The 12,900-nt window shown below is 45.4% G+C and overlaps 2 protein-coding genes across 2 annotated transcripts; both read right to left on the reverse strand.

Moving 5' to 3' along the window:
* Positions 1-3,650: 3,650 nt before the first annotated feature.
* On the reverse strand, positions 3,651-10,331 carry LOC131288089 (serine/threonine-protein kinase Tao). The gene is made up of 13 exons (XM_058317189.1): positions 10,128-10,331; positions 7,121-8,129; positions 6,603-7,040; positions 5,877-6,540; positions 5,602-5,775; positions 5,318-5,529; positions 5,081-5,231; positions 4,888-5,010; positions 4,692-4,808; positions 4,435-4,608; positions 4,131-4,352; positions 3,935-4,053; positions 3,651-3,870 (listed from the first exon to the last, which is right to left on the reverse strand). Exons 2-13 carry the CDS (start codon positions 7,555-7,557, stop codon positions 3,747-3,749), a joined length of 2,955 nt encoding a protein of 984 aa, XP_058173172.1. The 5' UTR covers positions 7,558-8,129; positions 10,128-10,331; the 3' UTR covers positions 3,651-3,746.
* A 475-nt stretch (positions 10,332-10,806) lies between these two features.
* Positions 10,807-12,760, reverse strand: LOC131286815 (vacuolar protein sorting-associated protein 33A). The gene is made up of 3 exons (XM_058315817.1): positions 12,657-12,760; positions 12,382-12,595; positions 10,807-12,324 (listed from the first exon to the last, which is right to left on the reverse strand). The coding sequence occupies exons 1-3, from the start codon at positions 12,756-12,758 to the stop codon at positions 10,835-10,837; spliced, it is 1,806 nt and encodes a 601-aa protein (XP_058171800.1). The 5' UTR covers positions 12,759-12,760; the 3' UTR covers positions 10,807-10,834.
* Positions 12,761-12,900: the final 140 nt, after the last annotated feature.

The raw sequence follows: 12,900 nt of genomic DNA on the forward strand, positions 1-12,900 counted from the left end.
TTTGATTTTATGTTTGCTTGCATCTTCTCTCTCCCCCTCATGTATTCGTTTGCTCTAAGCACTCTATCTTTTCTAACATCCTTTAGCCGCTTTCGCCTTGCTATCTAGCAAACATCCTATGCTAAAGGTCTTCCGGGAATCAGTTTATCTAGTACAATTAATCATGCGTCCGAGCATCGTGAGCGTGCACGTGCAAACTACGATTCGTGAGTTTCTTGTGTGGTTTTTATTTTAGCATTAAGCACACACACACACACACAGCTGCTGTGTCCTGATGTCCTTCCGTCCCGTTCTACAATGCAGTAAGAAAATGCTCATAATAAATTATGTCTGTATAAATACGAATTCGTTACGTGTGGAGTGCATGCATACGAGCAATCGTTTATGTTTTTTTATAAGTGAACAGCAAAGTGTAAAACGTCCTTTGGCAAGAAAAGCAAAGGATCCATCTCCGCTTTACCCCGCAATTGGCCCGCACGTGGTGAATTATCGTCACCACTGTTAGTAGTGTTATTGTTATAAATTTCACAAGCGTACGTATTTCGCCCTTTTTGTTTTTATTTGCATGCCATTCCGTAATTGATTAGCTATTAATTATTAAACTGTGGCCACTTTTATTGTTTTGTAGATTGTTTATTCACTGCTTATGTAACCACTTTCCAATTTGCTTTTGCTGCTACTTAGCCTTCGGTTTTAGCATCCTCAACCCTCATCTTCCACTTATCCCATGCCGAACTTTGTTTTACATTTTTATTAAAGCAATGGACCTTTTTGATCTGGCATCGGCAGTAAACCAGTTTTTCCTTTGCTTAGCTTTTTGTTATTGTAATTATGGTGAATATTTTTAATATGGTTTATATGTTACTTCATTGGTGCTTAGCGCACAGCGTCTTATGTTTATCAAAACAATTATCTTGTGTTGTGTTTCACTTCTGCGTTTTCCGGTCAAGGGAATCAAGTCTTCCATGAAACGCATTTTAATTGTTTTTCCTTTTCTCTGCACTTGTTCTAATGATTATTAGTCCACCTTCAACACAATCGACAAAAAGGCGACAGAAGAACTATTTGACAGACTACGGCAACGGTTCTGGGTGAGGTTTTTGTTCTTTACCACGTGTTAACAGTTGATCCCAACGACGGAGATGCTTTTCATTTTCAATTTCGATCTCCATACAAATGGAACTCATAAGCATTCTATTGATTGATTCATCAACGACCGTTGTCAACGATGCGATCCGTCGGAATTGTGATCTAAGCAAGACGAAAAAGTGCATTCGCAAAAGCATTCCCGCCCTTGCGTGAAGTCGCAACTTTCTTAGCCGCTCTTTTCTGCTTTACCTTGCGTCGTTTGCTGTAGTTTAAAATGTATAAAATTGCGTTTATAACATTAACTGGGTGAGGCTAACTTTATCGGTTCGTTTGATTTCATGTGTTTAATACTCGCTTCTCGTGTGTATTTCAAATTGCTTTGCGTTTCTCTCCGCCTTTTCTTTGGAATCGTCGCTGGGTCATTGTGTCAGCTGGTATTTTGATATCATGGGGACGACGAGTGCGAATTTTGTTTGATCCTTGATAATGTGAAGTGTATCTTAACGGAGGAGTGATTGGAATTATTGCATAAGGAAATTTAACAGGAATCTACTGAAGCAATTCGTTGACAAGAGGGGGTTTACTAAACGATTTGAGTTGTTCGTTCACTTCTGCTTTCGTGTGTGTAGGATACGCGTATTGTAGTTTTTTCTCTGTCCTTGTCGGCCCTAGTAGTTAATCTTTTGCCACGCAAAGGCTGCTTTGATGTTGTTGGCGATGGTTATCTTTAGGTAACTGTAATTTTATTTCAGAAAATTTTGTCAATTAATAAAAAAAAATTCAGCCTCCTAGTACCATTCACTTCCTTTCCAATAGCATTAAGTGGGCTCATTTAATAATTTCTTATGCACCGAATACAAAGCGGACACATAAAGGTTGAAGATATGCATTGCCGAAACAAATTGGTACAATTTCCAACACTACGCGGTTTTTAGGAGTTTACGAGTTCATTTATTGCGTTTGCAAGGTTAACGTTCAATGAATTACATTCAACTGGCTGAGTGACTTGATTCGGACGCATTCGGAAAAGGATACTATAATAACTTCCAATGCTACACCTACCTATCGCTGAAGTGAGGAATGAACAAGAATAAAATGGGGGAGATTTGGCGTTTCCTCTAAATGGGTATTATACTACAAGTTACAAATAAGAAGCGGTTGCAAATGGACTCTATTTATCGCAACCCTCCATTATTTCTACCTAAGCCACAGCTTTCTCGCTTCCTTTCGCTTCGTGATGCTTCACGAGATAGGGTTTAAATTGAACTAAAACAAAAACCATTTCAAAAACATTGCATAGGAGTTAATGAGTTGAGTTCCAATTGAAGTAAAACTAACCCCCGAATATCAATAAGGGGCATCCCCTTTTTCGATAGGCAAAACGAACAAAAAGGGCACGTGCATTTGTTGCCTCATTAAAATCTCTAATGATGCAGAGTGATGAGTATTTAGTCATATACTTTTGCTTTTATTGTTCCGTGTTTTTTGAACCTTCGCAAAGCGTCGGAGGGAGCGCTCTCGGTTGGTGAGAGTTACTATTAAATGATGCAAAGCATTTATTGTTTTTGACTAGACAACCTATCGTCGTGTTCGGAGATGGGAGGATGGATGGGAGAAGTAGCGCGAAAGTTGGTCAACTATGATTCCCCTCACCTACCTATCCCTCCCCATTTTTGCGTGGGCTCATTACTTGACTTTTTCTGTTTCTTAACCATCTCCAAGGCGATTACCATGAATGGATGGGTGGAGGCATAAATAATTTACGTTTGTGAATTCGAGGGTAATCTTTTTAATTGGCATTCCACATATGAATGGACGAGTTGGTGGTGCCCGAAACGGATGCTGAACGTTTGCCCACCCTGCTGCGACGCAGGCAAGGGGTTCATCAAACGAACAAAACAAACAAAAATAAACAAGAAAAAAGAGGATCAGAACTAAAAGCATTCAGTAGTTTATCTGTCGTCTTAATATACAATTATTAAAGCTGAAACCGAATATGTCGTGCCTTTAGAGCGGTATGGTAACACAGAACAGAAAATACATAAAACAATATACGAGTACATTTCTCACAAAACAAGACGCCTACACAATTTCGCCGTTCCATTAGTTTTTGTTTGCTTGCTTCCGTGAATGCATTGATAATCGATGCGATCGTTAAAGCGTACAACATTTGCCCGCAGTCAGTTCGTAACCTAAGGCCCTACCTAAACCAGGAAGTGATACTTCATTCGAAATTGATCGTTACTCTTTTGTTTTTGTTTTCATCAGTCTATCCTGAGCTTCTGTTCATTTCCCTATTGTTCTATCCATCGCGAAATATTCCTTTATCGATGCCAGAGAATTGATCTTTCCAAAAGTGCGCTCCGCTCATCTTCGTGTTGATCTCAACACAAGAGGCCACACCACATTGTCGTACCGTCGTACAATATCCAACCTTTCTCTTCAAACTTTGCAGCTTGCAGCTCCCAACACCGCTCCCGTTTCACCACCAACAGCAACCAGAGTTCTTCCAGCTTGTTCATCTTTTCCCGCACAGAGCTGAGGCGAAAGATGGCTTCTTTTGCTCGGGTTTCTTTTCGCTCGTTTTTGTTGTTTGCAATGCAGCCTGCTTACATCGAATGCTGACTCGAAAGTGTCATCCACCTGGACGACTTATGCTATAGAGATCCGGCCGGAAAACTGGTGGAGCTATTGCTGTGCGCTAGGCTCAGCATCGACCCGGACAGGCTCCCTTCTTCGTCCGGATACGTTTCCTTCGATGCTTCGGCTAAGGCTAGGGCACTGCAATGGCATCAAAATGGGGGGTTTTATCACATACTAAAAGAAAGGGGTTAATAAGATATACCTGAATCCCATGCGAGCTGATTCTTCATCGAATGCCTCGAGCTGCTTGTCGTGTTTTTCCTTCAACTGACGAATCCTCTCGGCACGCTCCTGATTGAACTGCTGCAGCTCCGTTTCCATCTGCAACGGGAGATGGAAGTTTATCGTGAGATTAGCAAAAGAACGAGAGTAAAACACCGCCCCCATGACCCTCTTACCTTGCTCTCGAGCAGTGCTCGCCGGACGCTGACACGGTCCTCCAATTCCTTGCGCTCGCGATCACGCTGCCCTTGGGCTTGCATACGATTCTTGCTCTGATAAGCGGTCAGTATGTCCAGCTCGTACTGTAATCGGTCCTTCAGCTGGTGACACTCCACCTCCTGGCTTTCGTCCAAACGAAGGCTCTGCTTTTGCAGCATATCAGCAATACTTTGTTCATACTGCACGGCGGACGAAATCCATGTGGTGAACGTTAATTTCAATGAACACCTTTTGCGGGGGTGGACGGAAAAAAACACTTACCTGATCACCGAGTAGTGTTAACTTACGATGTTGCTCTTCTTTTAGTTGCTTTATCACAGCCTTTTGTTCTTCCTTAGGTGTCGTCTGTAGAACCTGTCGCTTCAGTGCCTTATACTGGATAGTCTGTGTCTTACACGTTTCGCGGAACTGTTTTCTTATCTGGAGTTCTTTTTGCTGCAGGATTTGGAAAAAAACGGGATTAATTTCGAACCGAGACGCCTCACCTAACGGTGTTTTCCATTTCCCTCCTTCATTACCTTCAGGCTCTTTGGTTGCTGTTTTAATTCGAGTGCATGTCTTCGCAACAACTCTCGTTCGGCCCTGTCCATATACTCCTTTTGGTTGCGCAATTCACTTTCGTGCTGCTTTGATATCTGCAACGAGAAGACACGCACGAATTCCGAGGTTTAGTCTACGGTGTTTCTCGTTCAATTTTTCCCATTTCAAACTCACCTGCTCCTCCCGCAGTGCATGCACACTCTTCTGCTGGCGATACTCGAGATCTTGGGTTTTTTCGTGGTGTTTTATCAGCATGGCATGCGCCTGTTCCAGTTGCTGTTGCTTCTTGCTGAGCTCCTGTGAGGTTGAAAAAAGGGGTCCGTGAGATAATTTCATCTTTTTCAAGACAACGCAATCGCAAACATACGTCTCTCAATAGCTGATCCTCGAGGTCATGCAACAGCACCATCTTTTTCCTGCGGAACTTGCGCATTTCCAGCTCGATGTAGTTCTTCTGTACCCGCAACAATCGCTGTTCTTCCTGAGCCTCCGCCAGCTTGAGGTTGTCCTTTTGCGTCCTGTTGAAAGAGGAAGACGCATTAGCGTTTAATCGTAATAAAATAAAGAGGTATTTACTTCACATTTATAGTTTATCAATACTCACTGCAGCGTTGCATCCCGTTGCCGCTTCGGAGTAGAATCGTCCATCGACAGCTCACGCTTCCAGCGCTCCTTGTTCGCCTTGTACTCCTTCTTTCGATGGATTTCGAAAGCCTTCCGATCACCCTCCTGCCGCGTCGATATTTCCTTGTGCAGCTTTTTCTCAGCCCCGTCGTTCTGCTTAACCCTTCGCACAATCTCTTGCTGATGCTTTGCCTGCCAAGCCCAGTTCCAAGATGTTGTCAGTATCGTGAGTCAAAGGGAAACGGGCTCTGCTGTTCGACTTACCGATTGCTTGTCCAACTCTCGTGTAAAATTATGCAGCAACAGGTCGTACTCCTTGTCCAGGGCGGACTTGTGCTGCTCCATCTCGACCTTGCACTTTTCCTCCAGCTTCACCAGCGCGGCCTGATGCTCCCGGCGCATACGTTTGTAGCCGGACATTTGCTCGTGCATTTCCTCCTTGACCAAAGGCAAAAACCCATCAATCGAAACGCACCAAAACCCCGGCAGGCGGTACGGGGAAGAACACTCTTCCTCCTCAGCAGCTTCAAAATGCTTACCTGCATGTGTTCCTTCTGCTGCTTCGTCACGATGCTGGTCGTACGAATCGTTGCAAAGTTGTTGGCACCATGTTCGGCGACCGCGATGGCCGCCACCTGCGACACGTGGTTGTGATTGTGTTGATGATGGTGATGCGACACAGGACTAGAGGAATTATGATGATGGTAGCCCATGTTAGCACCCATATTTGCCGATCCAGCAGCACCACTACCGCTTCCGGTACCGCTGACACCCTGCTGCTGGCTTTGCACTCCTCCTCCGCTCGGGCCCATCCCTCCAGCATTCATCATCAGACTACCGCTACCTCCACCACCGCTTCCACCTCCAGCACCAGCCAGCAGTACGTTCGAAAGCATACTTTCTCTCGCGTTCGCACCCGCCGAGTGTATGGAGGAGATGGCGTTGGAGGCTCGGGACCGGGAAGAGTTTCGCATCAGACCCACCCCACCACCACCTGCCACACCATGCTGTTGCTGTTGGTCGACGGAGGGTAGCGAGTGCTCGGAGGTAATGCTGTTGCTTTTGCTACTATCGCCTCCGATCTGCTCGTCCGGTGTGTCCTCCGCGTCTCCAATGTTGCTCTCCGTTTCACAGTCCACCATTAGAATTTTCTTCATCTTCCTATAGTTCAGATTGTCGAGCTCTCGTACGGCTGCCTTCGTTCTGGAAATGGTTTAACCAGAGTATAAGTGACCCTCCTTAGGAATGTCCGAACCGTCTCTTACCTCGCTATTAGATCTATCAGCACAGCCGGGGAGCGTATCCGCGTGACGAACGTGTGCTTGAGGAGCTGCGTCGACGTGGGCCTATCGATCGGCGACTTCTTCAGACAGAAGTCGACGAAATTTCGGAACATATCCGACCATTCCTGGGCCTGCAGCGAGGGTGCATCGTTCTGGGCGATGTGGTACAGTGCCGACATGGCGTTCATGTTGAAGTACGGTGGCTTCCGCTCCGCCAGCTCGATGCACGTTATGCCGAGCGACCACACGTCCACCTTGCCATCGTACTGGCCCTCGTCCATCGCAAGGATCACCTCCGGCGCCATCCAGTACGGCGTGCCGACAAAGCTATTGGCCGGACACTTGATGGCGGCACTGCCGAAATCCGCCAGCTTCACAATGCCCAGCTCGGTGAGCAGAATGTTCCCGGCTTTGATGTCGCTGGAAAATCGAAATGAGAAGTAATAAATTAAAAACCATCCCATCGGAAGCACCACCAGGCGGCCGGTATCAAAACGCACCGATGGATTCGTCCTAAACCGTGGAGGTAACTTAACCCACGCAGCACACCGTCACAGATGGCCGAAATTTCGTCCTCCTTCAGGGGCCGCTTGTGCACCTCGATGATGTCCGAGGCCGAACCGACGCAGTACTCCATCACGAGCCAGGCCGTGTTCTCGTGTAGGTAGCAGCCCTTGTACTCGATCGTGTTCGGGTGATTCAGCTGCCGCAGGAACCGGATCTCCTTCAGGATATCCTGCCACTTTTCCATGCTCTGCTTGCCCATGTACGACATCTTCTTGATCGCGACGATCTCGTGCGTGAGGTTGCATTTCGCGTAGTAGACGGCGCCGAACGAGCCATGCCCGATCTCGCGCAGATCCTCGAATATCTTCTCCGGGTCATGTTTGTGGAACAGTTCCGCTATCTCGGGGTCTTTCAGGCTTCCCGGCCTCATCGTTACTTCGGCTCGCCACTCGCGCAAAGCGGTGGCCTTCGACACGTTTCACTGACAATTTTTTCTCTCCCCCTACAATCCAATGTCTTTATGTTCCCCCCAGCAGTTGCCACCGGGATCTTTCCGTCAGGATCGTACCGGAAATATCACTCTAAGCGTTCCTTTGAACACGTTGTTGCTCGTCAAAATGTTTCATAGGATAATGCCAGTCGACTGGTTCGGAATTTTACATCCGAAAACCGGTGATGGGCCAGACCACAGGCTACACAAATCACAAACACATAAAACGATCCATCATCTCCCGGCCGATTACCATGATTCGCGTGATATTTTTTCTTCCACACACAGCCGTCTCTCGAACGACTTCTGATCGTCGTCGTTATTGTAATTTTTTATTGTCGAGTACACACTAAACAACCGTTGCGTAAGCCGGGGCCAGGCAGTAGGCTAAAGATCACTAGAATATTACACATTCGCATCCACCTGCGACATCCCGGCGAGAAACACCAATCGACGACGTTGTACGGAATTTTTCACTACAATTTCGCCTGCTCCGTTTGGCATATGAAGACCTACAACAAAGAAGGGAACGAAGATGATTAGCACCGCACCATGGGAAAGATTATCTATTCACTATTTCCATGCATATATAGTCCTGGGCAAATAGTCATCGAATGAAAACGCCTAGCCCCACTACACACCAGCGCCACACGCACGCACGGGCCATTCATGAAGAAGATGATAAATCGAACGATAAACATTGTGTCAGGATTAATTGAAGCGCATCAATAAAACCACACCTTGCGGTTTCTGCAAATCAAGAAACACAGCCCCCAAAAATCTACAAACTTGGCTCACTGAATGTGGTTTCACATGTTTTCGCAGCTGCTGTCCATTATCATTCCACTTTCCACCTCTTGTACTCAAACTCGACGAAAGTAAAACCGGAAGGTGACACACTCCCGTGAATACGGCCGGATAGTGAGCAATTCACTTGAAAATGTACAGACCATCAACCTCGTCTTGCTTTCTAGAAAGTCAGTAGTTATTCTGACTATTAGAAGAAATTGATTAGTAGCCGACAATACTGGCAACACTAAGTCGCACATGACCAAAATGTTATGTAGTGATAAGTTTGGAACAAAAACTGAACGATTTGAACATTCTATACATTCCTGATATACGGTGGAAAACAATTAGGATAATTGAATGACGAGCCCGACCGTCACCGCAGTAAATCTACCAAATGTTGCTTTTACAGCACGGTTCTGTGCAAAAATCCATTATCTCAGTCACATTAGGGTTTGCAAAAATCCAAAAAATCACACGAAACTCGCCGCAGTTTCAGTACATTCCTTCTGAAAGACGAATTTTCTTCCCGTGTTGTGTGTGCCTGCAAACCGTAGATCCGTAGATGTGGTTGATTCTCGCGGCCGCTCCTTTTCCTACAAATATCCAGCGCACCGGGATCGAAATTATCAAAATTCTCAACGAACTCTCATCGCACACTGATTTGTCGTTCATCATCGCACCATCTCTCCGCGACTCTCCGAACACAGCACAAAATGGCGATTTCACACAAAAAACCATACATACACACCCGACGACGGCACCGACACTCTACGGACCTTGGTTTGAAAGCTTGAAGGAGAATGTTTACATGGGTGGTTTGAAGTCTCCCCACAGCTTTTTCGTATCTTTTTGTTCAATTAAATAATATAGTTTCACGCTGAACGTTGGAAAATATATTGAAGAACACAAGAACGTAACTCTTTTCCATGGTATTCTCTGTACAATGTTGCAAGTATCAAAAGTATGGTGGAACGAAAAAGAGAGGATTGTACAGGCCGGTCGATATGTTCTCTAGATTTGAAAATCCCCTCAAGTGTTTCACGAGAAACGCTTACTCAAGCGTTGACCAACAACATCGATGTCCGAGAACAAGAAGACAAAATGCGAGACGATACTTTTTTTTGTCACAAAAGCACTAGACAGCATAAGAAACTACTAAGTCACCAGCCCCTCTGATTCCACCTTATCACACGCAGGATCATTGAACGCGATGGCATCGTAGTCACTTTGTAGCACTGACTCATCCGACGTGCATTGGAGAAGAAAACACGCACTACCAACTAACGCATGTTGCGTAGAAAAGCCACAGCCTCACTGAACAACGACGAACTAAAACGAGGCACGTTGGAAAAAGACGATTGACGAAGCCAACGGGTTGGGTTTTTCCTTTGCGTTTCCTACGATTCTAAGCCACTTTGTTCGGGCATGGCAATGCAGGAGACGAATGAAAATTCTTCCGACCAACCCAACCTCTGACGGCCGTCAATTGTTACTCTCTGGACGTTTTCAGTTTTGGTTGGAGTTTCATTGTGAAACATATTTTCACACAGTCACATACACACACACTACGCCATGGGGCCATACTTTTACTTCACACTGCTCTCACACACGCACTTGTACAACGATTGCCCATTAGGCAGTACACCACACGGAGCACCCCAGCATTTGTGGTGCGCGAAGAGAAAAATCAATCACACCACACAAGCAGCTGAACTAACCTTTTCCATAATGGGCGCTGCTGCCGACCTCAACACCTGGTGCTTTCGAGCGCACGGGTATCCCGGTGGGCTGCATGCGTCACGTGCAAAATATGCCCAAAGTCTGCTGCAGTTACTCAGCAAACCTGCACCGAAGTCGCAAATCTACGGCTCCCCGGAATATCTTCATCTCTTGCCACACTTTACATCGACTGACCGAACCACTTTACATCGGCACAACGACGTGAGCATTTTTTTTTGTTCGACCAACCAGCATGGAACTAGTGTTGGCAGCATATGGATTCGAATGATTCGAAGATTGGATCCCTAGGCGGATTCTAAAGATTTGATTCGATTGGGATTCGAATCAGATTTGATTTGTTTGGGACTTGATTTGAATTGACTCACAATGATTTGAGTCGAATTAGTCACATAACGATTTGATCTAGAGAAAATGTTATTTTAGTTTAGTTAGACTATAGAAAAATTCCTGCAAACTATTTTTTACAAAGAAATACAGTAGAATGTCGATTATTCGAGTTGTTCTACCCAATCAAACCCATTTAGTCCACGGAATGGCAATGGTTCGGACCAGGACCGGACGAAGAAGCACCAGCAACCTTACCTTGTGTATCTTGTACACGCTTACGAATTCAAAAATGAAAAAAAATTAACAGTTTTTTAAAGGACAAAGCTTCTGGATATAATACATCTTTATCATATTTTGGTTAATTTTCAATCAAGGTATCAAGGAACGTATTCTTATTGATTAATTTCGTGGTACAAATGACAAATTCCACGTTATTTTCATCCTGCTGAGCGAGAAATCTTAATGCAGAAATTTCCGCAAAAGTACATCCTCCCACGAAGAACACCACAATCACGCGAGGAATGTCCGATTGAGATAGTTCACTGGTGAATGAACCTCTGCGATTGCCCAAATTTGGAGCCAACTGAAAATCTTCAAACGTAGGCCCAGGCAGTGTGGATAACTTATCAGCCAGCAGTTGCCATCCGCCTGGTCTCAGATGTTGTTCTACAATACGCACGGATAATGGAGCATAGATGCTGTGAACGTATGTTATATCCTTTGGTGACACTTCTTCCGGCGTTTCTGCAGTCAAATTTAAAGTTTTCCGCAGTACGTGGTAGGTGCGTGACCCTGTTTGCTGGCGAAGTAGACCCGCCCTCTCGAGATTGCCTACCGTTAGTAGGGCCTTTATGCCATACACTTGCACCAACTCTCGTTTGTAGTAATCGAGCACTTTAGGCTTCAATCCAGACCCTGCAATGGACTGCATGCACATCAACCGAAGTACACTACGAAGTGGGGCCTCTTTGGCGATCATGTCTTCGATGAAACTGTTGGCTTTATCCACATCCGAACACATCATAAACTCCTGCTCACATCCCAGTTCATCCAGAAAAGAATCCGATGAAATGACGTCCTGGACCAGCTCAGCAATTGTAGTGTGAGTCGCAAGAGACTGCTCGTTAGCCTTGATATGTGGTAGGCTTTCGACAAACTTCTTCAGCTCCTGAATCGATTTTTCACCATGGTTTTCGTTCGCCCGCAGTCGGATTGATTTCGCCATTCGAGACAAAACGGCCCCTACCGCATTAAAATTTTTGTCTCTCAGCTCGGTGTACAGCTGTTCCTTCGAGTTAAGAATGAACTGACTTTTTTCGGTATTTCGATCGGTCGAGATTCCCTCGCCCGAGTTGAATTTCTCTGCTGGCAGGTTCACCGTCGTATTATTGATACCGAAAATTTCATCTATCAATCCCTCGTAGGTGAGTTGTGTCGCCAAAACGCTCATCAAATCCACCGATCGATCGAGAATGATCATCTGATCGATGACGCCCTTATCGTTGTTCATTGCTCGTCCATTTTCCTCTGCAAGTGCTTTTGTGATTTCCCACACTCGTTTAGCATAACTTCCAACTCCATATACCTTCGGAATGCGGCCGTAAAGCTTCTGCAACGCAATCAGCGCACAAGCGGATTGATGCAGGGAACTTGTGTCCCCTTCGATATATAGCTCCTTGTACGCATCCCGTAGCTCCATCGAGAGAAGATCGTTATCGAAAGGGAAGAATTCACAGCGAAATTCTCCAATGAACGAAAGACTACCGTGCACTCCCTTGATCTGCAAACGTTTCTCGCACAGGAAAGACTTTTTCGGCAGAAAGTATAAAAAGTATTCTTTGCGGGAAACTAAAACCAAAAGCAGTGTATTAGAATGTGAACATGCCCCATCCGTCCGGTACAAACCTTTCTTTTTTCGTTCCTCTTCGTGTATGTTGTTGGCAATGTAGTCCATCAGCGTCTGATTGGGGCGTGTTATGAATATAATGTTTTTCACATCGATATCCGTCCACGGTTCCGGGCGTAACGGGTACATTTTCGTAACGTGATGCTCCTTCAGGAATGTGTAGCGGGCAACCAGCCCCACAGGTCCACCCAATGATTCATCCCAGATGATTGCCTTTGGGGAAAGATTTACGTCGGATCACTCGGGGGGAGCATGGACGTGGAAAGTTTCCTACCTTTGTTCCCTCGCATCGATCGAGAATTCCAACAAACTCGCGCACTGCTGCCTCCTGCAGAAGCTGTATATTCACTCGTCCACCAGAAAGATGCGAATACATGATTTTCCTCTATCGTTTGCCCACAATCAGACAAGATTGTTTTGATTGCAAAAATGGTCAGTAGTTTTCTTTTTTGACGTGTGTTTTGATGACAGCCACAAAAGTCGAGAAAACAGAGAGTAGTGATGGGTAATGAAACCAT

Source organism: Anopheles ziemanni, chromosome 3 (genome assembly GCF_943734765.1).
Source record: "Anopheles ziemanni chromosome 3, idAnoZiCoDA_A2_x.2, whole genome shotgun sequence".
NCBI lineage: Eukaryota > Metazoa > Arthropoda > Insecta > Diptera > Culicidae > Anopheles > Anopheles ziemanni.

Bases quoted from the DNA above. Each gene is read 5' to 3' on its own strand.
- LOC131288089 (XM_058317189.1), bottom strand. From the start codon at position 7,557: ATGAGGCCGGGAAGCCTGAAAGACCCCGAGATAGCGGAACTGTTCCAC. The intron at 5,011-5,080 runs GTATGTTTGCGA...TCAACCTCACAG, and splicing joins AGGATCAGCTATTGAGAGAC to GAGCTCAGCAAGAAGCAACA. The intron at 4,054-4,130 runs GTAAGAGGGTCA...CTCCCGTTGCAG, and splicing joins GAGCACTGCTCGAGAGCAAG to ATGGAAACGGAGCTGCAGCA.
- LOC131286815 (XM_058315817.1), bottom strand. From the start codon at position 12,758: ATGTATTCGCATCTTTCTGGTGGACGAGTGAATATACAGCTTCTGCAG. The intron at 12,596-12,656 runs GTAGGAAACTTT...CTTTCCCCAAAG, and splicing joins ATCGATGCGAGGGAACAAAG to GCAATCATCTGGGATGAATC. The intron at 12,325-12,381 runs GTTTGTACCGGA...TTTTGGTTTTAG, and splicing joins AGAGGAACGAAAAAAGAAAG to TTTCCCGCAAAGAATACTTT.